At 53.0% G+C, this 19,854-nt stretch overlaps 6 protein-coding genes across 14 annotated transcripts in view; 2 read left to right on the top strand and 4 right to left on the bottom strand.

Annotated features, from left to right (window-relative positions):
- Window positions 1–18,684, bottom strand: part of HOXC4 (homeobox C4) — a 39,293-nt gene extending 20,609 nt beyond the window's left edge. The window contains exon 1 of the mRNA XM_050749029.1: window positions 18,603–18,684. The gene's annotated coding sequence lies outside the window, so the exon portion shown is untranslated. The remainder of the gene's footprint in view (window positions 1–18,602) is intronic.
- Window positions 1–19,854, top strand: part of ATP5MC2 (ATP synthase membrane subunit c locus 2) — a 497,231-nt gene that overhangs the window by 114,321 nt on the left and 363,056 nt on the right. The window contains exon 1 of one of the 7 annotated variants that reach the window (XM_050749054.1): window positions 6,804–6,807. The exons of 5 other annotated variants lie outside the window; for them this stretch is intronic. The gene's annotated coding sequence lies outside the window, so the exon portion shown is untranslated. Of the gene's footprint in view, window positions 1–6,803; window positions 6,808–13,863; window positions 13,869–19,854 lie in introns of those variants that run through there. One more of the 7 variants, XM_050749066.1, reaches the window with a different exon arrangement.
- Window positions 1–19,854, top strand: part of CALCOCO1 (calcium binding and coiled-coil domain 1) — a 394,782-nt gene that overhangs the window by 59,422 nt on the left and 315,506 nt on the right. The window lies entirely within an intron of this gene.
- The window catches only part of HNRNPA1 (heterogeneous nuclear ribonucleoprotein A1), a 414,942-nt gene that overhangs the window by 257,117 nt on the left and 137,971 nt on the right, over window positions 1–19,854 (bottom strand). The window lies entirely within an intron of this gene.
- On the bottom strand, window positions 660–4,665 carry HOXC5 (homeobox C5). Its single transcript, XM_050749042.1, has 2 exons — window positions 2,462–4,665; window positions 660–1,749 (listed from the first exon to the last, which is right to left on the bottom strand). Exons 1-2 carry the CDS (start codon window positions 2,913–2,915, stop codon window positions 1,535–1,537), a joined length of 669 nt encoding a protein of 222 aa, XP_050604999.1. The 5' UTR covers window positions 2,916–4,665; the 3' UTR covers window positions 660–1,534.
- HOXC6 (homeobox C6) lies at window positions 5,201–18,890 on the bottom strand. Of its 3 annotated transcripts, none has more exons than XM_050749039.1 (3): window positions 18,603–18,890; window positions 7,090–7,435; window positions 5,201–6,358 (listed from the first exon to the last, which is right to left on the bottom strand). In XM_050749039.1, exons 2-3 carry the CDS (start codon window positions 7,241–7,243, stop codon window positions 6,051–6,053), a joined length of 462 nt encoding a protein of 153 aa, XP_050604996.1. In that variant the 5' UTR covers window positions 7,244–7,435; window positions 18,603–18,890; the 3' UTR covers window positions 5,201–6,050. The 3 variants fall into 3 exon arrangements, with proteins under 3 accessions (XP_050604996.1, XP_050604997.1, XP_050604995.1); XM_050749040.1 differs by having other exon boundaries at window positions 7,090–7,315; window positions 18,603–18,674; XM_050749038.1 differs by lacking the exon at window positions 18,603–18,890 and having other exon boundaries at window positions 7,090–11,821.

The raw sequence follows: 19,854 nt of genomic DNA, 5'->3' as shown, positions 1-19,854 counted from the left end.
TAATTGTCCTGCATAGCCCTAGGCCCTAGAAGGTGGTGGAAACAGTCTGAACATTTCCTGCCAGGCTGATACATGCTGCAGATTGCCCTCCCTGCTCCCTCTTCCCCAGTATCTTAGATACTGAAGCACACCTCCTCCAACTCTCCCAACACCCCTTTACCAAGCAATGCCACCTCCCTCTAGAGGCCCTTCTGGGACCAAATGTGTCTCTAGAGTGAGGGCTTAGCCCTCCCTCTATGTCCAGCAAGGCCTCTCAGGGACCACCTAGGCCCAGGAAAGATCTTCAGAAGCCCAGAAGGGCCTGAGGCTGAGCACGGCGGAGCCACTGGTTCCTGCACCGGAGCTTTGGCATACAGTGGGGGATGCTGCCAGTCCAGAGGCCTCATGGAGTGCAGAAGTGTGAAGGCCTTGGACAGCCACAGCATGGGAAAAGCCAGTACCTGAGGCCTAGGTGCCCTTCTCTTCCCCCAGAGGCTCTTGTTGCAGCCAAGGATCAGGAAAGGAACTCAATTTCACCTTGCTCTACTCACTGCCCCTAGAAGCTAGAAAATGTTTTAAAGGGGAGGCTTAAAGTTTATGGGTCTCCTTCTACACCTCACAGCCCATTTAGACAATTTTACCCAATACATGCCCCAGACAGACAGGAGCCACTGCATCTGTAGTCCTGTTCTCTCTTTGTCTTTATTTGATATGACAAAATATAGTTTCAGGAAGGACCCAGAGTCAATAAATAGTTGGACAACAGCAATGGGTCAGGAGGGCACAGAAAGTCGTGGCAGGGACTATGGGACAGCAAAGGGCCTCTAGGACCACTTGCTGGGGTCCAGTGTCAGGAAACCCCAATAGTTGAGCTAGCTAGCAGGCTGGGGCTGCCGGCCTGAGAGGGCATGCAGCAGGCGCAGGCTGGGGAGGTTCCCGGGTTTTGGGGGAAAGAGGTTGTGGAGATAAGGTTTGGAAAGCATAGAGCAACCGTGGGGGCCCTAGACCGAAGTTCTCCTTTCATATGCAAATCATTTATAAGTGAAAATCTAGTTTAGTCGCTACAAGGAAGCACCCCGAGTCTGGGGCCAGACTCTCGCCAGCCTGCGGCTGTCTAACCCGTCCAGCCGGGAACAAAGGAGAGGGCGAGGCTAGAGGGTTGGGCGAGGGTCCTGTGGCGCGGGCCGGGCCCACCTTAACTCGGGAGGGCCGCGCTGAGGCTAAGAGTCGGAGAGACGGCCCAGGCCAAGGTTCGTTCAGCGCCAGCCTGTACGCCGCAGCCCTCCGGGGAAGGCCTACGGAGCTTGCCCTGGGCCTCGGGTACCGAGTTGAGCCGAGCTGAGGGGAGATGGGGCAGCGCGGGCAGCCCCGCGGGAACCCTGGGTCAGTAGGGATGCGTAATGCCAAGGAAAAGCGCTTTTGTCTGTGAGGTCCGGGAGCCCAGTGCTCCAGCACCTGCCCCCGCCCCGAAATATAGAGAGAGGAAAGGCGAAAAGGAAAGGCGCAGGGACCAGAACCAGCTAGGGGCGCGCTCTGCGGGCCTGCCCCGCTGCGTCTAAAGAGCCTCTTTGCTTTTCATTTTGGAATCTTTCTTCCACTTCATCCTGCGGTTCTGGAACCAGATCTTGATCTGTCTCTCATTGAGACACAAGTTGTTGGCGATCTCTATGCGCCTGCGGCGAGTGAGGTAGCGGTTAAAGTGGAATTCTTTCTCGAGTTCCAGAGTCTGGTAGCGCGTGTAACTGGTTCGGGACCGCTTGCCGTCCGTCTCTGGAACATAAACCCCACCCCAAGCCAGGAAGGGGTGAATAGCGTGCAGCGTTCCCCCATCCCCACCCCAGCCCCAGACCCCCACCCGCGGCCGGAGGGAGAGGAGGCGAGAGCCGCAAGACAGGCCCCGCGGGCCGCAGGCAGGCCGGCCCAGCCCGGCCCAGCCCAGCCCCGGGAGAGGCGCCTCCACCCAGGCAGGAAACTTTCCACTGCAGCCTTCTCTCTGCAGCCGGAGGGGCTGAGGGGGGGTTGGGGGGAAGAGGGAGACCCAGGCTCGGACCGAACAATAAGCACCCTCGAGATCCGAGCACCGGGGACCCCCCTTCCGCCCCTCCCGAGTCGCTGGAATCCTCCGGAGCCGCGAGCGCCGGCGGAGCCGGCTCCGCAGGGGAGGGAGGGAGGGAGCAGCGGGGGGATCCCCGCTCTGGAGCCCCGCGCTCCTCACCCTACAGATCCCTCTATTTTTTTAACTCCCTCCCTCTCCCCCAAAAATTGAATATTGCCTTTTATACACGTTTTGTTCCTATGATCCAATTATGTCGTCGTAAATTTGGGCGCACACAGCCTCTAAGCCTTTTAGTGGACAGTTTTACGAGCCATTGATGCCTGGATCGTAAAATTTATGGCCGCAGGTTTTTTTTCTTTATTTGCCCCGCATGGCCTATAAAACCCAGGCGGACCCGAGCGCGCAAAATGAAGTCCTAAAGTTTACCGTGGCTCATGTGCAGTTTGGTCATCCACGGGTAAATCTGTGGCGGGGCCGGTGGCTGGCTCAGTCCGGCGGGCTGCCCTGTCTGCGCCTGCTCCTCTTTGATCTCCCCACTGCTCTTAGCTCGCTCCTCCAGCGCCGGGCGAGCCGCCTTCTGACTGTACATCCCGGGGTTCAGAGGAGCCGCTTCGTCTCTGCCCAGAGCGTGTCCCGGAGCGGCCGCGGCGCTGCAGGCGGGGCGGTCGGGGTGAGCCCGGGGGTTGGCAGCCATGTCTACCCCGTGGAGAGAGTTGGAAGGCGCAGGCGGTGGGAAAGTGATGCTTAAGTCCAATCCGCCGTAGCAGTACCTGGATGCCTGCACCTCTGAGGCCGATCCATAGTTCCCACAAGTTTGCATGTTATAGGCAGGGATATTGGGGCTCTGCTTATAGAATGAATTGGCTACGTAGGAGCTCATGGCGGGGAGGGCCCAAAAAATTTCTGCACCCTTTTTGATTAAGGGTGATTTGTGACTCTTTGAAGTTGAGGGGTTTTTTGTTCTCCAAAGTGCACAATTTATAGGTGGAGATATCTCTTTCTTTATCCTATGCGCTCTTCCCAAATAAGGGAGCCTTAAATAGAGTCACGTGACTCGAGCGGCCACTCATAAATTTGGCTTGATGACCTCCGGGAGGTTAGTGATGGAAGCCGGCGAAACGCATCTCGATATGTTGGCAAAGCCCAACCAAGGGGGAGAGGGAGTGAGAAAGAAGGAAGGGGGAGGAAAAAAAATGGTTCTTGGAATTGGGGGTAGCCGGGACAACAAGCCCACAGCGACACCTGGTGCCTATATGGGGGAATTGCATCCTGGAGCACCAGCTTGCTTTCCGGTAGCTGAATTTCCTACACTGTGAAGGAGAAGCTGGTTGTTGGAGCAACCTCTGAGCTAGCCTTTTAAATTCTATTTAAAATTGGGAAAAGATGAGGCCCCACCTATAATGCACAGAGTGCTTTTTGTAATGAATAGCCCCGTTCTCCCAACCGCCAGGGTCTTCCAATCTTCAAAAATGGCTGAGGAAAGGAAATTTAGTTAGGTAGGGTGGCCCATGTCCAGGCTGGAGACCCTTAGGGGTTTAACTTAGGTTCCCTAAACCAAAGGTAGAAGTCCCTCGCAGGCCCTAAGGCCCCACTACTGCTGAAGAGGTGCCTATCAGCAAGAGAAAGTAGAATTAGCCTCTGGAGAGGTAGACAGGACGCCCAGGAGGAGGGATCCTGAGTGGTCAGAACAAGATAGTGGGGTCATGAAGCTGAGGGTGCTCCGGGCTGTCTGGGATGGATCTGGAGGTGAGGAGCCAGGTGGAGTTGGCTAGACCTCACCATGCTACGGTCCCCAGAGTGGCAACAAGGCAATTTTCAAGTGTGTGCGTGGACACGGCCAGAGCAGACAATGGTCTAGAAGACTGCTCTGTCTCCCTGTGTGAGATCCTTATGTGGTACCTATGCCAGAGGCTTTAGACAGAAAATAGATGTTAATTGAGGGCATGCAGAAGCAAGATTGAAGCCTCCACAAATATTATGTGAGCATGGCAGAGGAAAAGGCCCGTTTTGTGACCTTTGGAGAAAAGGTCTCTGGGCCAGGCTTTCCATGGACCTGAATCCATAAGATCCACAGGAGAGCAATTTCTGAGCTACCAAGAGGAATGGGGCGGACTGGGAGGTGGGCAGGGCAGGCGCCTGGGTAGCCTTCGCAGGGTATCTGCAGCCATTCGGCCCCATCCTCTTCCCCAGTAGCCCCAAATCTCATACTTTCCCGCCTGCTTCTTCCCAGGAAATCTCCGCCCCTGCCAGAAGGCCCCCTCCTCACTGGTGGAGGCGCTGGTGGCGAGGGTGGGGGTGCTGGAGGGAATCTGAAGGGCCTGGAAAACTCTGGCGGATTTTTTCCCTCCGGAGACCCCCCTCAACACCTCTCCCCGTAGGCCCACTCAGGTTTCTCTGGTCAGGCTTGGAGAAAGAAGGCCAGGGTTGATAAATGGTTAGGGTCCGGCTGCGCTCCTCACCCGCCTCTTCACCCGTTTGAGGAGAGAAGAGTAAGGAACCAGCCCGGCTGGAGCTGTAATGAAGAAGGAATTTTGTCCCGGCTACGTCAGGAGTCCCAGAACCGGCGAGAGCTCAGTTTCCAGGCTTTCTCTCTCAAGATGTCCTTGAATCGCTCAATCCCTGCCGACAGGGCTCCAGTCCCGCGATCTTCTCTTTCCCTCCGCTCTCCGCCTCCGCCACGTTTCGCAACAGCCGGCTTGGCGCGGGCCTGGGGCTTGCTCTCACGGCGCCCCCCGCCTCCAACTCCCGGGAGTGGGCGGAGGAGACCCTGGTGCCTGGATAGTGCTTCTTTACTGGTCTTTCGGGGCGCCTCGGGGTTCGGACGCCGAGGATCCCGGCTGCCACAGGCAAGAAGAAAGGCCTGCGTGGGGCTAGTGCCCAAGCCGACTGATCCGGGCTCCCCCCGGAACAAAATCCTACGCGGCCTTTTTGCCGCAGGGTGTGTGTGTTGCTCCGCGCAGGGAGCTCAGAGAGGCCTCCCAGGCCCTCAGTGCGATCGCGAGAACCAACAGAAGGCCGGGGCCGGGCGCCTGGGCTCCGGGGATGGCGAGTGCAGAGGGCTGTGGGCTTGCAGGCGGCGGGCAGGCGCGGGAGCGCTTGGAGCCTGCTCCAGCTCTCATCCCGAGGCCGGCGGGCGAGCGAATTAACAGAATTCCCGGTATAAACTTTTAAAAATAGTATCAGTTTTATTAAATATTCGAGAACGGACCCAGAGGTTGGATTTATACAGGAGGGTAACACGAGGGGATTTATTTATTTATTTATTTTATCCTACTGGCTAAACAAACGTCATTCACTTTTTTTCTCTCTTTTTGTAATTTTCCCTCTTTTTTCCTTTTTGAAATGGAATAGGAACACTGACGGTGCTAAACATAAATATAAATACAGAGACCACAAATACAGCTAAAAATATTCACACAGAAACGGTCACAGTTTGTAAAATGCCATAATGACCCCCAGGATTCTTTAAATACAATTTGGCTGGGCTGGGCATTTGCTGGGGCAGAGGGGCTGGGCAGGGACTGTGGGGAGGCCCTGGGGGTTGGTGTGGAGCCAAGGCGCGCCCTCCTTGGGCCTCTGGCCCTCCCCGGCTGCCAAGCCGGGCCCTGAGGCCCGAAGCAGAGGCCCCAGGCCCGGGTGCCGGCCCTCTGCACGGGGTGCGGGGGTGGGGGCGTCGAGGGAGTTGGGGGAGCCAAGTCCTCACTTGGAGGGCAATCTGTAGAGTCTGAGTTCAGGATCCGAGCCCCCAAGGCCTGGACGGGGAAAGGGGCCTGCAGACAAGCCGCGAAGGAGCTAGCAAGGGAGCGAGGAGGAGGAGGCGCGTGGCGAAAGAGAGTTGTGCGGTGAGGGAGGGGTTCCAGAGCTGACTTTCAGGTCCACGTTTGGCTCCCTAATTTTGTTTTAGGGAATCAAAACACATCAATTGTGCCAGTGATAAATACAGAGTGTGTGATTAGGGGAGAGTTGGGGGGGAGCGAGGGAGAAAGGGAGAGAGGGGTGGCAGGGACAGTCCTAGTCACTCTTTCTGCTTCTCCTCTTCTGTTTCTTCTCGCTTTTCCTCTTTTCCGCCCAGGCTGTCGGCGGTGGCCCCTCCGCCGCCCCCCGAGAGAGTGGACGTGAGATTGGATTCTTTTTTCCATTTCATCCGGCGGTTCTGGAACCAGATTTTGATCTGTCGCTCGGTCAGGCAAAGCGCGTTGGCGATCTCGATGCGCCGGCGCCGCGTTAGGTAGCGATTGAAGTGAAATTCCTTCTCCAGTTCCAGGGTCTGGTACCGCGAGTAGATCTGGCGGCCGCGCCTCCGGTCCGCTCCGTAGCCGACCCCTAAAGATCCGGGCACAAAACACACTAAAAGCTATCAGCAAGGCGTCCTCTGCAGACTATTTCGCCTAGCAAAGTCCTGACCCTCCCAACCTGGCCAGCAGCTCGCAGCCCCATTAGGGCTCTAGCCTTTTCCCGTTTGCCCTGCCCCACCCCCACTGGGGGTACAGCCAGGACCCCAACTTCGTTCAGACCTCCCATAGGTGGGACGTGTGTGTCCCAAAGAAAGGTGTGTGGGGTGGGTGGGGGGGGCGGAGCAAAAGGCAAACGGAAAGCTGCAAGTCTAAAAGCTGATTTTTGAAAAATCCCAGATAATGGGGATGAGGGCCCCCTTTCTCAAGGACTGGGCTCCACCATCTCCCCAAGTATCCTAGTTTCTTGGAAACTTCTCCCCACTTCTCTGCCTCTCCTCTCCCCCTCCCTTCTCCTCAGACTGATTCTGCTTTGGGGGGCTCCCCCATCTTCTGCTCCCTCCCTTCATCCCCTGCCCTGTTCCTGCCCCCTCAGCTTGTCTTGGAGACCTCCAATCCGTCAGGGGCCAAGGGGGCCAGGCCCCTGCAAGCGAGCGGGAGGCAAGCTGAGGGGGCAGAAGAGGGGGCCCTGTCTCGGCAAGGAGACGAGCGTGATTGTTTTTATGGGGCCATAAAAAACTCTCTCCGCCCGTTCTTCTAGGGAAGCCGGTCATAAAGCCAGTTCAGTTTATTTAATTTATATCTCGGAGCTGTAAAACTCACCACTGTGCGAATTCATTCGCTGCATCCAGGGGTAAATCTGGATACTGGCTTTCTGGTCCTGGGGCGCAGTCCTGCCCTGCTCAGAACTAAAATCCTGAGCGATTGAGGTCTGTGTGTTATGTCCTAAGGTGTTTTGTCTGCAGTTTGAGAGCATGTCTTTCTCCTGGTAAAAGGAATTAGATCCATAGTCATACGGCCCCCGGCTGGAACTGAACACGACATTCTCCTGTGGCGAATAAAAGGGAGTCGAGTAGATCCGGTTCTGGGCAACGGCTGCTCCATAGGTCGAGAAATGCCTCACTGGATCATAGGCGGTGGAATTGAGGGCGACGTTGGGGAGGACGTCCTGGCCCCCGGCGAGGTGGCAGGATAAGGAAGGGTTAGTGAAGTAGGAATTCATCCCTTTGCCTTTACCTGGTCGGGCTATGATTTCTTTAATATTTATTTCTGTCTCCAGTTTGTACTCGGAACTAGATGGTTATAGGGACGGCTCCAATCCAGGACAGACAAAATGACAAAGTCAGCTGACCCCCTCCCAGCCAATCGCAAGCCAGATGTCAAGAAGGGGGAAAAAAATCGCTTCTGCTTCTGTTGATTCCCTAGTTGAGACTAAGTGTGTGCTTTGAAAGTAAGACTTGGATTTCTTTTAAAAATATGTATGTAGGGGAACTGGTTTGGTGGTGAAAGAGGGGTGCACATCCCTGAGCAGGGCCTTGGGACTTAGGTAAGGAGAGCTGTACTCCCAGGAAATCTCTTAGCCCCAGTTAACTTTGCTGTGCTGTGGCCAGAGCCAGGGCTAGATAAATCCCTGTATTTTCAATCTGGTTTCATCTTTTATATCTGCCCCCTTGTAAAATTACATCCTGATTTCTCCATTGGAGGAAGGAGGAACTCCCTCCCAGCACAGGAGGGGGTCCCCAGAAATCCTGCAGGAAATCCTGGTTTGACACTCCATGGAGTGAGTCCCATCACTAAACTAGTATTTTTTTCTCCAACAATTAAAAAAAAAAATCAAAAGTAGAAAGAAATTTCATAAAACCTGTTCCCCTGAGTAAGTAGAGTGTGGCTGAGAGTCTTGAATGTAGGAGGGATGTGGGGAACAACTAGGTCTAAAGGGGCAAGACTTCAGGGTACAGTGGCAGAGCTGAAGTGGGCAAACGGACCACGCATCTGCTCTCCTTTGCTTCCTGGTTCCCTTCTGCCTCCTCCTCAGGACCCCTCTTTTGGGAAAACTCTTCCAGCATTTCTGCCTAAAAGGGCAAATGTATAAAAATGCAATAGAAAAAAGGAGAAGAAAGAAATAAAATGTAGGGAGGTGGCACCAGAGGGGGAGAGAGACAGAGAGAGAGAGAGAGAGAGAGAGAGAGAGAGAGAGAGAGAAAGGAAGAACGAAAACTCTGAGAATCTTTCTAGAGACATCAACTCCTGTTTATGTTGGTGAGAATTTATGATTTGGAGCCAGTGAGGGCCGGTGGGGTAATTCACATAGGATCCAGCCAGAAAGAGAAGGCTGGTGGGGCTCTGATGGACAGTTGGCTTCCTGCAAGCTCAAGCCCCTGCCTTGGTCAGAAGCCCCTGCCCCCTCCAGACTCAGGGCACCGCCAGTGGAGGCGCCCCTGGACCTGAGCTATGAGGCTTGGAGACTTCAGAAAGGGGTTCTAAGGAGCTCTCACCCAAGTGCCATCACCCCTGGTGGGGATGGGCCTCTCAGCAGCCTCAAACCCCATTTTTCCCCCCATCTTGAGGCTAAAAAAAAAAAAGGAAGGGATGGTTACGGAAAGGCCGCTGAATCCGAGGCTTCTGAGAGAGCCACAGTAGGCGAACTGAAACAGCGGAAAGTGTGCAGATGGGGGTTTTCTCCTGATTAGTCCAAACTTAATTTGATATCGTGATATAGGCTGAAAATGCTTTGAGTTGACAAAGGGGGGTAGTGGGGAGTGTGCAGGGAGCAGTGAAAGCTCATATTCTCCCCCACCACACACCATTTTTGGGTGGGTTGGGGGGGGAAAAAACTGGTTATAACAAGAACCCGGATGTCGCGGGATTTTATGATCTTTTCCTTCTGTGTAACAAAGCGGAGTAATCAATGGGTAGCAATAAAGCCATAAACGGGACTATGCTGAGAAAAAAACTCGTTTATTCATCTTCTGTAACGTTAAGGTTTCCCTGGAGTGTCGCTAGGAGGGAAAAATAAAGTTTCGAACCCAAAAGCAGACAGTGTGCAGGAGCTGGTGGAGACAACACGTTAGTTAATACACGAACCTCGTTAGGGGGTTGAAGAGTCTTCCTGTCAGACAATATGTATTGGTTTTTAAAAATACAGCCCCAATCCCATAGAAAGGACAGAAATTTGTCGGTATTTGGAAGGGAAGGGGAAAGACTCCTATAATTATAAAGGTTCCTCCTCCTAGACCACACTTTCTTCTCACCAAGGAAATGAAGGGGAAAGGGTAGAGGAGGATTTTTAAATGAAGAAAAAAAAATTTTAGATGAGTTATCTCGTTTTGGGGTGACTTGGCAGGTACACAAACATACACACCAATGTGAGTTGCTTTTTGCCCTATAATCCAGCTGTCCTCGAATTCATGGCATGCCTGAGCAGAGGTTTCTAACAGCTGGCTGAGGTTTTAGGCCCCCTGGAGGGCAAGAGGTGGGGGAGAGACAACAAGGCAGGAGTACTCTGGGGGCTGAGCTAGGGAACAAGTCAGTGCACCCCTGGACACAAGTAGCCTGTCTCAGAGTTTCCAGCCTCCTTTCTGCCCTGAGGGTAATGGTGTAACAAGTAGAAGAGGCCGGAAGAGAGAGCAACTCCGTCCCCCCCCACCCCAGTTTCAGAGAGAGAGAGATTGCTAGAGGGATAAATCATGTCAGTGATATTTCCTTCAAGATATTAAATTGTTGCAATGTACAACAAATTGAATGATGGAAGATAGGATGTCTTAATGAGGTTTCGCTTTCAGTGAGTGTTGATTTTCTATGTATTTAAAAATCTCTTTTATGTCTGGGTGGGGGAGGGAAGGACCTTGGAAGAAAGAAGGGGGTTCCCGGGCAGCATGGACTACAGCCCCCAGCAAGGATGCCTAGGTTTCCTTGAGCCCCTCCTCAACCATGTCTGGAGAGGAAAGGGGCCCCAAAGTTGGGGAGATTCTCTATTGGGGCCTAAAGGCGGTGGGCTCAGGGGGATTGGTGACCTGAGAAGCAGAATGTGAGCCTCAGCCCCGGAAAGTTAAGTGTTTTATGACGTTCCTAAACAGAGGGCAGAGACTGAAAGGTCTCGCCGATTTATAATGAACAGAAACCAGCTGCTAGGTGAAAAAGGCAGAAATGCTGGAAGGGGGAGAGAAGGGGAAACAGAAATACAAATAAATTCCTCCACTGCTTAAAGACTTTTGGCAAAATTAATTTTCAACACACTCCCCTCCATTACCTTTCATTCCTGAGGAAAGAAGCCCTCTTCTTTCTCTTAGATCTTTAATTATGTAGCTGAAATTTGCTGAAAGGATTCGCTCCAAGGGGGGAGAGCAGGTCAGATGAGCCCGATCTTCCCTCCATTGGATTATATTTTCCTTTTCCCATTTCATGTTAATTTTATTTTTTATTTTTTTGGCAAAAGAATGGCTGTCTATAGGGGGAAAGTTAGGACTTAGAGTTTTCTAAATATATTTATATTTTCCTGTTAAATTTGTCTGAAAACAATTACGGAAACTCATCAGCAGAAGCAAGAACAGATGTTTTATTAAAACTGCAGTTGTGCTCTGTAAATATGCACAAGTCTTGGGAAGGAGGGGAGAGAACTTGTTCTTTGTTTCTATAAAACGAGCCTAGAGAAATCAGAGAACACTACCCCCCTGCCAACCCCATCAGGCTTGCAGGTCTCCTTGCTGCTGCTCTGGCCCCTTGGCCTCCCAAATCAGGCATTCGGAAGGGGCTTGGTGTCAAGAGCAGATTTTCACTTTGAGAGAGGCTTTAATTAGTGGATTCAAAAACAGAATTCAAAAAACACACAAAAAGAATACAGGGGAAAAGTTGCCACTTGCCTCTCCAGTCCTCCCCAGTGCAAAACACATGCTTTTGATAGCGCTAATTATAGGAGAGAAATTTACTGCCTGCGCCTTGGACCTGAGTGGGGTGCAGTCACTGGCCTGGAGTCCCCAAGGATAAGGGTGGCATTGCAGCCTGGGCACTTGGGAATTTCCCTAGGCAAGTTAAAAGCTACCACTCCAGCCTTACTCCGCTTTAGGCCAGGGAAAGCCTGGGGGCCTGTGAGCTTTGAACTGGGGAAAGGGTGGGCCCAGCCTGAAGAGGTTCGTGGGCAGGCCTCACCTTGCTGACTTTTGCGTTCCACTCAGCTCTGGGAAATATATTAATTTCTTGGGGAGGGATATTTGAAGTGAGCGGGATGAGATCTGGAATTTTTATTAGGGGACAATATTTTCCAGAGGTCCCCCTGAGTTGTGTTCTCTCTGTTTCCTCTCTCTCCCCAGATCCCCCAACTCTGCGCGGATGTTTGTGACTCACCCACCCTCGCACACAGATACACACACTCCGTTCCTGGCTGCTGCGCCGCAACTACAGCTGGGTGCCTGCGGAGGCTGCGGAGGCTGCTCAGGGACCCAAGCACTGGAGCCGCAGAACTCAGTGCTCCGCCTCAGCGCTTGGCCTGGGTGCTCAGCTGCCTGGACGCGACCGTAGCTGCCCGACCCTGCCCCCACCACCCCCAATTCTCACTTTTCTGAGCACGAGAAGAGCGGTTGCCCCGCCGGCCCCTTTTGTGCCACTGGACGAGGGTTAAAATCCCTGTTACGGAGAAAGCCGAGTTTCAGTAATTGCTCAGCTCCCCTCACAATCACACTATTTTGTTAAGGCTTTGCTGTTCTAGAGCGACTGTTTAGTTGGCCCGATTGGTCTATTATTAGACTTTTTTATTTAGAAATTAAAAATAAATTCTACTTCAAATGCCTGGTGTTTTGTGTATAAATAAGCTCCTTTGATCTCCATGGAACTCCTAGTCAAAGAATCAGATCGCAAAGAGAGCCTCCTGGTCTGCCAGAGAACCTGAATGCAGGGAATGCTGCTTGGGAACACTAAAGCATGGCTCACCTAAGGGGCTTCAGTTTCCCATAGATATGATGGGGGAAGCTGTCTGAACACATACCTGCCCCCCCTACACACACCACATTCCAAAAAGGAACACTCCTCCTTTCAAAGTTTAGGCATGGAGAGAAGTGAAATTTGACACATCTAACGCAGAAATTGATTCCATTTTGGGGTGCTAATATTTTGGGGACAGGGCCCGGGCTGACCAGTTGAAGGGAGCTGGGGAATCAGCAGGGAGGAGGAAAGGAGGAAGAGGCCAGATTGAGCATGTTAAGCTGCTGAGAACTGCCCCCAAATACCTCCGAGGCCTGCGCTGGTGACTCCTCTTTTAAGCTGAGGTTGAGAGGCTACCCGAGCTACTTTTGCTTTATTGCAATTAAACGGAGAAAAAGGTATATGGAGGGGCCCTGCTAACTCATGTCACATTTCCTTTCCCTCTTTCTTTCCAGATTTCTGCCTGACCTTTCCTAACCAGCACTTCACTTATTGCTGCTACCATCAGCAGACACAAACTCTCACATTGGCATTTGTTTGGCTTCTCACTTCACTTCTCTGACTTAAGGTTAACGTAAAATAGGTCCCAAACAACTCTACCCCATCATGCTCAACCCTGAGCCCCCTTCCAGCTCCATCTGGAAAAAATCATTTCTGGCTTTTTGGGGGCTGGCGCCCAAGCCTCCCACCTCTATTCCAAGCAGCTGAGTATCAGCTCAGGAGGGGGCTTGGGGAGAGCCTGGGGACATAGCTCTCTGAGCTGGGAATGGGGAGAAAGCTTAGACGCCTAGGGACACTTGAGGGGGACAAAGCAAGTGGCCCTGCTTGGCCCAGGAGAAAAATTAAAATCCAGAATATCCAGAATATTTTCAGCCCCCAGAATAGGGCCTCAAGAGGATGTCCCATGAAGAAGAAGCCACAATAGGGGGTGTGCTGCTCTGCACTGGGTCAAGGGATCCCCAGCCTCCTGGCTTCTTCTATACCCCTCCACATGAAGCATTGCTTGGACCTATTTGAGAGGTTCATGAGAATTATAAAATTCAAGAACTCGGTATTTATGACGTCACAGTGAGTTGTCATACAGAAATTGTAAATGTCCTACCAGTTATACATGGCAGGAGTTTTGTGTGTGGGTTCCCGCCCTCCCTTCATGTTTTTTTCCTTTCCCCCTTTTTCTCCCCCTGGTCTAGCTTCTCCTGCTTGAAAATAAAATGTTGTTATGTTCTGGAACAATAAGCCAACAATAAAACAGCATCCTCATTTCCCTATAAATAATTTTATCCTTTATTGTTTGCAGATCTGAAAGAACCATTTAATCTGTGCTGGCAAAAAGAGAGACAGAGAGAGACTGGGAAGGGAAAATTAATTTTAGAAATGAGAATATTACTTACTTGAATGATACTCTTTTAAATTTAATAGCCAGGAGCAAAATTAAAGGCCAAAAGCCAACTATCTGACTCTACACCTGGCGAGATTGGAAACATATAGGATCTTTAGCAAAAGGGCAATTTAATTTTGTAGGATTTGCTTAAATTCACTGCAATTTTGGGGGGCTGAGGAGAAGGGAGTGTGGGAGGAGAATGACATGCTATATCTAGCTTTATGAATCCACTAGCATTACTCTGATTTAAAACCCAACAACCCGGTCTCAGGGAAACTCCTGCAAAAAGAAGTGGGGTAGTGGGGGACTGGGTTGATGGGGGTGGGCTCAACTTTCTCAGTGAGTGTGGCCCCCTTAACCAAGTGATTACCAGGGAAAGGAAGAAAAGCCTAGGCAAAGGACGGGCTGCTCAGAAGTCTCTCCACCACAGGGACACCCGGAGGTTTATGGTGTCCCCATAATTCCCCTGACCCTATAAACAGCTGCCCTGTTTTAAGACTATTTCTGCTTCTTCCCCTCAGAAAGGGAGAATGCAGGAGCTTGTAAGGGCAGGAGGGGGTTGCTGGAAAGGGGAGGGAGCTCGGGGATAGCACTGTACTTTGTTCTCCTGGGCGAGTTCGCTGGTTTGGCGGGTTTCTGACGCAGGGTGGCAGCAGACAAAACAAGTAAACAACTCACAGACACAATAAACAGGAGCGGCAGCGGCACCATGGCAGAGGCCATGGGCTGGGCGAGGGGCACAATCCTGAGGTAATGTCACCCCAGTGCCCGGGGTAAGCAAGGCCCAGAAAGCCTAAGGCTGCCCTCCGTGAAGGGTGGAAGAAAGCTGCACATCTCTTGGTGCAGCCTGTCTGGACAAGAGTCTTGGGAGGAACCCGATCACCTAGAGAGTGGTGGAAAACCCCTCCAGCCCCACTCTGGTCCCTGCTTTCTTTTTTGGGATTTTCCACTGACATTGATATTTCCCCTCTGCTCTGTCTTTTTGTGTCTCTGGAAGGGAAAAAGGCTGGGAAAGAAGGCCCATTAATTCTCAGCCTCGGTAGCCCATACTCAGTGCTCTAGGCCACAGGCGGCGGTCCCAGCGTCCTCTCCCATGCTGCTCGGACCAGCCTTCTCCCTGACCAGGTCTCGCCCTGGCTCAGATATTGACGAGGATTAAAATGCAGTTCATCCAGCAACCAGATCTGGGTATTTGGGGGACCTTGGAGAACTCCCAATCCGCCACCATGGATGCAGGCAAATCGGGCTGGGGTGGGGTGAGTGGCCGGCTGGGGCAAGCAGGGGGAGAAACATATTCACTGCATCCCTACCCCTTCTGGTTTGCCTTTTCCACCAGCTTCTCCAAGCACCCTGGCCAGCAGCCGCCCCAGACCACTGTCTAGAGGCCACCTTATTAACCACTCTTATCCCTTCATCGCCCCAGGGAGGCTTCCAGTGCCAGGTCCCTGTCTACTCAGAACTGCTTGCAGACCCACCACGCCCGTGAAAAGAGTCCCGCAGAACTCAATTTCAAGACAACTGGTCTCCCTTGTAAAATACTTCGTAAGTTGGGAGAGTTTGCTAGAAGGTGTGGAGAGAAAGCAGAAGGGATTTAGTATTTCCCCAGTCCAGCTGCTTAGGCAACAAAAGCAATAAAGTCTGAGAAAGCCTTTATGGCATCCATTGGTTACTGGAACCTGCATACTCCGATTCCAGTGCACACATATTTCCAGCAGAGCATGCACAGAGGGCCTGCTCAGTGCACCCGGTGCCTCCATGAGCTCATTCTCATCTAGTGAGGGTTAACAAAATTTTGCATGCACATAAAATGGTGTTTGAGCGAATATAGGCATGCTAATATACAATTAACCACCAAGGAAATATGAGTCTGTATATATTCATGCATAAGCCTGAGTCTGTACATTTGAGCCTGTATATAATAAATACATAACACTCCCAAGCCTGGTTTCAGAACACAACAGCCAACCCAACAAGGTCGCCTTCTCTAAACAAGGTTGCATTCTGTCGGGATCACAACTGTCAGACCAGGGAGAGAAAGGGTTTGCTCTGCCCATTTCTCCTTAGCTAGGAACCCGCAGGTGAAATACAGCGGATGGCAGGGCTGACAAAGCCCCTTGTAAGGAGAGCAGGCAGGCCTAAGGGTGCCCAAAGAGTGGGCTCAGAGCCGGAGGCTTCAAGGAATGTTGCCAGGCCCTGACCCACAGATTCAGTGTCTCTGCCTGGGGTGTGCAGAGTCCTTGAGCCAGATTCTATTCTCAGCCACCCTGGCTATTATTAGATAATCACGGAAGGGCTATCCTGCAGTAAGGACCACGTCAGCAGGGAATGTGGCCTGCAAGGAGGCTGAGAGTTGCCACTGGTGGATCCTCTTGTGCTTCTGTTTGAATGCCAGAGAAGGAGAGAAAGAAGGAGAAGGGAAAGAAAATCGAAAGTAACTGGGAAGCAGAGAGTTGGTGTTGGAGTCCACTGGGGTCCAGTTTATCCCCTGGCCAGGGTGGAAAATGAAAACAGAGGGCCGGTCGCTGCTGCTCTGCCTTCTCTCCTTGCCTCTGTCTTGTGAGGATGGGTCTAGGGGTGAGGGGCATAGGATGGGGGTGGGGGAGCTGCAGGGCTCTAGCCAGGAAGGAACAGAAAATCAATTAAAATATTATATAAAGACACCTCAGGATGGTGCTGTTAAGCGGCCAACCTCGAACTCTAGCACCCCCAAATCTCACTGTGGACACACTCAGGTCGTTCCAGGATTGAGATAAACACCCTAGCCTCGCCCAGGCCCGCCTCTCGGGTGGGAGGGGGCCCTTCTAATATTCCAGGTGAATCTCCACTGGCCTGAATGGCCTTCTCTGGAAAAGGTTTTCTTTCGGGGACGGACAAAGGACACTTGTGTTCCAACCCCCACCCCACCCCCATCAGCGGCCATCCACAGGGGCGGGGGCAGACAAAATACAGGCGAAAGAGAGAAATAGAGGCCTCACCGGTAGGCGATTCCCACATTACGCCAGGAGAAAAGCTCCCTTTTTCGGGCCTCTCGGGCCCCTCCAGTGTCCCACCGCACTCCCTTTGCCCTTTTCAGGTCCCACAGACTTCGAGTTCCCGCCTGCCGCAGGCTGGATCTCCGGGGCGTCAGCCCCCGGGCCGTGCCTGAGCGGCGGGAGAGCGCGCGGCAGCCGGAGCAGGCGGCGGGCTGGGCCCATTTGGGGAGAGCCAAGCGTTTTTCTCGATCGTAAACAAGGAACGCGAAATTAGCCCCTCGTCAGACGCCTCTGCCGACACACAAGTCCTACTGAGGGGAGGGAGGGGGAGAGAAAATGCCATTTCTTTCCCCGGGAGAATACCTCAGAGGCCTTTATGTTGGCTGAGAAAGGGGAATTTTTGGGGGGGCAGAAAAGGAAGGGAAGGCGGTTGTGGGGGGAGGGGAGATAAAATTCACCGTCAGCTCGGGCCCAAGCGGTTTGATCTGAATGCAAACTGTATTTTTAAGAATGTGATAAAAACAGGTTTCTTCCCCCTCCCCCGGCCCCCCACAGGCGACGGGTCAGGGTTTAAACAGGAAATCGTGGAGCGATCCCCTCCCCCACTGGGACTTGGCGCAGAATCCCAGTCGCGCCTCTGGGAGAGGGTGGGGGTGGGGGGGTGTCTTGGCTTAGATTGAAGGTGAGTCTGGCCCTCAGGCTCTCTAGGACCTCGTCTGGAATATGCTCCCCCACGCCTCTGGGTGTGTCTGCCTGGGTGTGTAGGCGTTTGCGTGTGCGTCGCCCTTTATAAACAGAAATTCACACTTATAGGGGCCGCCTTGGAGCCTCAGACCCGGGCCGGGGTCATATATCAAACTGCAACACATTCAGGGCCATGTACATTTGGAAGAAATTAAGCCACTGTGTTATGAAACCATATGCGTCGGGTTAAGACTATACAACAGGCCATTAGCACCAATTATTAGAGAGATCCCGAGTGCCCAGGACTCTCCCGCCGCCCCAGGCTGACGCCCCTACCCCATAAGCCAGCAGCCCCCGGAATCCTCACTGCCTCCACAGCACCTAGGAGACCCTGCCAGGAGGACTGGGCCTGTTCCCGCCCAGCTTAGGGCCTTCCCCATTCCCACCTCTGCCCTAGGCGAGGCAGGTCCTAGCCTAGAGCAGCCATGCGTGGCGAGCGGGCATCCCGGTCCAGTGGGCATCCCGGCTGGGATGGCCGCGGTTGGGGGTGAGGCGCGCCGGACCCGGGAAGGGAAAGCCGGTAGGCCTCTTTCTCCAAGCACAAGATGGCTTTTGAGTACTGCATCCCCCACCCCCACCCTCCACCCTCTATCCAACGCAGGGGACCTCCCACCCTTCCATCCGCCCGAGTGGGGGCGGGAGCAGGGGGTGGGCAGACGCTCTCCTCTCGGCTGACGCGCACCAGCCACCAGCCTCCCCCCTAATTGCCAATTAACAGGCCCCGCCGGCAGCCTAGATGCGCCCGCTTCCTGCTCGGCGGCCCGGCCCTGGGCCCACACTGCGCATGTGTGAGCTCTAGGAGTCGCGCTCTCTGGGAGGGAGGAGGCTGCCAGACAGGGAGGGGACGCTGGAAAGTTTGTTTGGGGGTTGGGGGGCTGACTTTGCTTAGGGGGCAATGGGTACAGCCTCTAGGTTCTCTCTCCCGCCTGGAGCTTGAGCTTCCAGTTCTCCTCCGACCCAGTTCCATTAGCCGAGACCCGAAGATCTATAATAAGCAGGTACTGACACAGTGGGCAGTAAAAGCTGGCGCCCTAGACCGCCAGCTTGAGCCCCACAGGTGCTGTTCCCTTGCCCCTCCACCCCCAACTTGACACACAGTGACATCAGGACAACACAATCGCCCCACTACCAGTTACCAGTATTCCAGTTTAACCCCATTTCTCTCCCACCCGCTACTTTTCCTCCCCATTACTACATACGCGCCCACCCTCTCGCCATCCTCCTCTACTCCCTAACCAAGACAAGCCGCTGCTGTCCTTATCTTGAAACCGCCACCCAGCTACGGACCATTAGTTACATATTTGAACCAATAAGGAAACACTTACCGAGCGCTGCTGTCACTCTCCCTCTCTCCCTCTCTCTCTGCCTCTCTCTCTCCCACTCTTTCTCGTCTTCCCTCATTCTTTGCCGCGGCCGAGCCTGTCTCAGCTCCACACACACACATATACTTTATATAAATTCAAAAATAAAAATAATTATAATCATCCAAAAGCCAAACAAAATTAAGGAGAGTTGCAAGAAGGGGGCAGGAGACAGAGCCTGGGAGAGGGGAGGGGCGGAGGCATCTGCAGCTCCCTAGCTCAACTCCTGCTCCTGCATTCCTCCTGCCCCTTGGGGGCCAGAGGGTCGGGAAGGGAGAGAGAGATGCCCTCAACTTCTGTCTCTCCCCTCCCGTCCCCACCCTCCGCAGCTGCCCCCAGCTTCGGCAACTCCACCTGGGAAGAAAAAAAAATTAAATGGGGGGAAAATAATTATTAATCAGATTAATTAAAAAAAAAAACTGCTAATGAAGGGAGCGCCCAGCGCAGGTTTCCCTGGCAATGGTTAGGCTCTTACAGGGAGGACTGTTCTGCGGAGCGCTCGGAACGGACAAACCACAATAAAAAGTTCACGTTCATGGATGGAATCCACATGACTTCTTGTGGCCAATCCAACTTGTGAGTCGATCGTAAACTTTTATTACTCAGCTGTAAATTTTCTGCAAACAACCGGGAATGCGATGCATTTGTGTAGCGTGTGCAAATGGGCGCCGCGGTCGCCATGTTTACCCAATTCTCTCGTAGAGGGAGCATCCCCGGACCCCCACCCCACCCTTACCCCCACCCACCGCCCACTCCCCACGGGCCGGGCTGCTGCAGGCGAGCGCGAAAAGAGCTGAGGGCTGACGCCCAGATGAAAGAAAGCTTCAAGCACGGAGGGTCGGTTGCTTCTCCTGGCTTGCCGAGTTTTAAATATTGTCCTTAATAAATGGGGGCATTAAGGTTGGATCAGGGGGAATTCAAAGCTTTGCAAAGATTTGTGGCCTTGAGGCAGTGATGGCTGGTGAGTTGCAGGGATTGAAAGGGTGCCTCCCTACCCCTTCCTTTTTTTTTTTTTTTTTTTTGGAAGAGAACAACATCCCCTCTATGGGGTACCCCTGAAAACCCCTACTCCACCCTAGACAGGAATAGTAAGTAGTCTAATACCACTGGCAACCATCCAACCAAACCTGACCTGGAGTGGTCTGAAGAACCTAGGGGACTAGACCTACCCTGGGCAATCCTGCAGTTTAGCAGGAGAGGTGAGAGTTGGGGGCAA

This window comes from Macaca thibetana, chromosome 11 (genome assembly GCF_024542745.1).
Source record: "Macaca thibetana thibetana isolate TM-01 chromosome 11, ASM2454274v1, whole genome shotgun sequence".
NCBI classification, from domain to species: Eukaryota; Metazoa; Chordata; class Mammalia; order Primates; family Cercopithecidae; genus Macaca; species Macaca thibetana.
The sequence above is the reverse complement of the archived record's forward strand: the minus strand, read 5'-3'. Positions and strand labels throughout refer to the sequence as shown.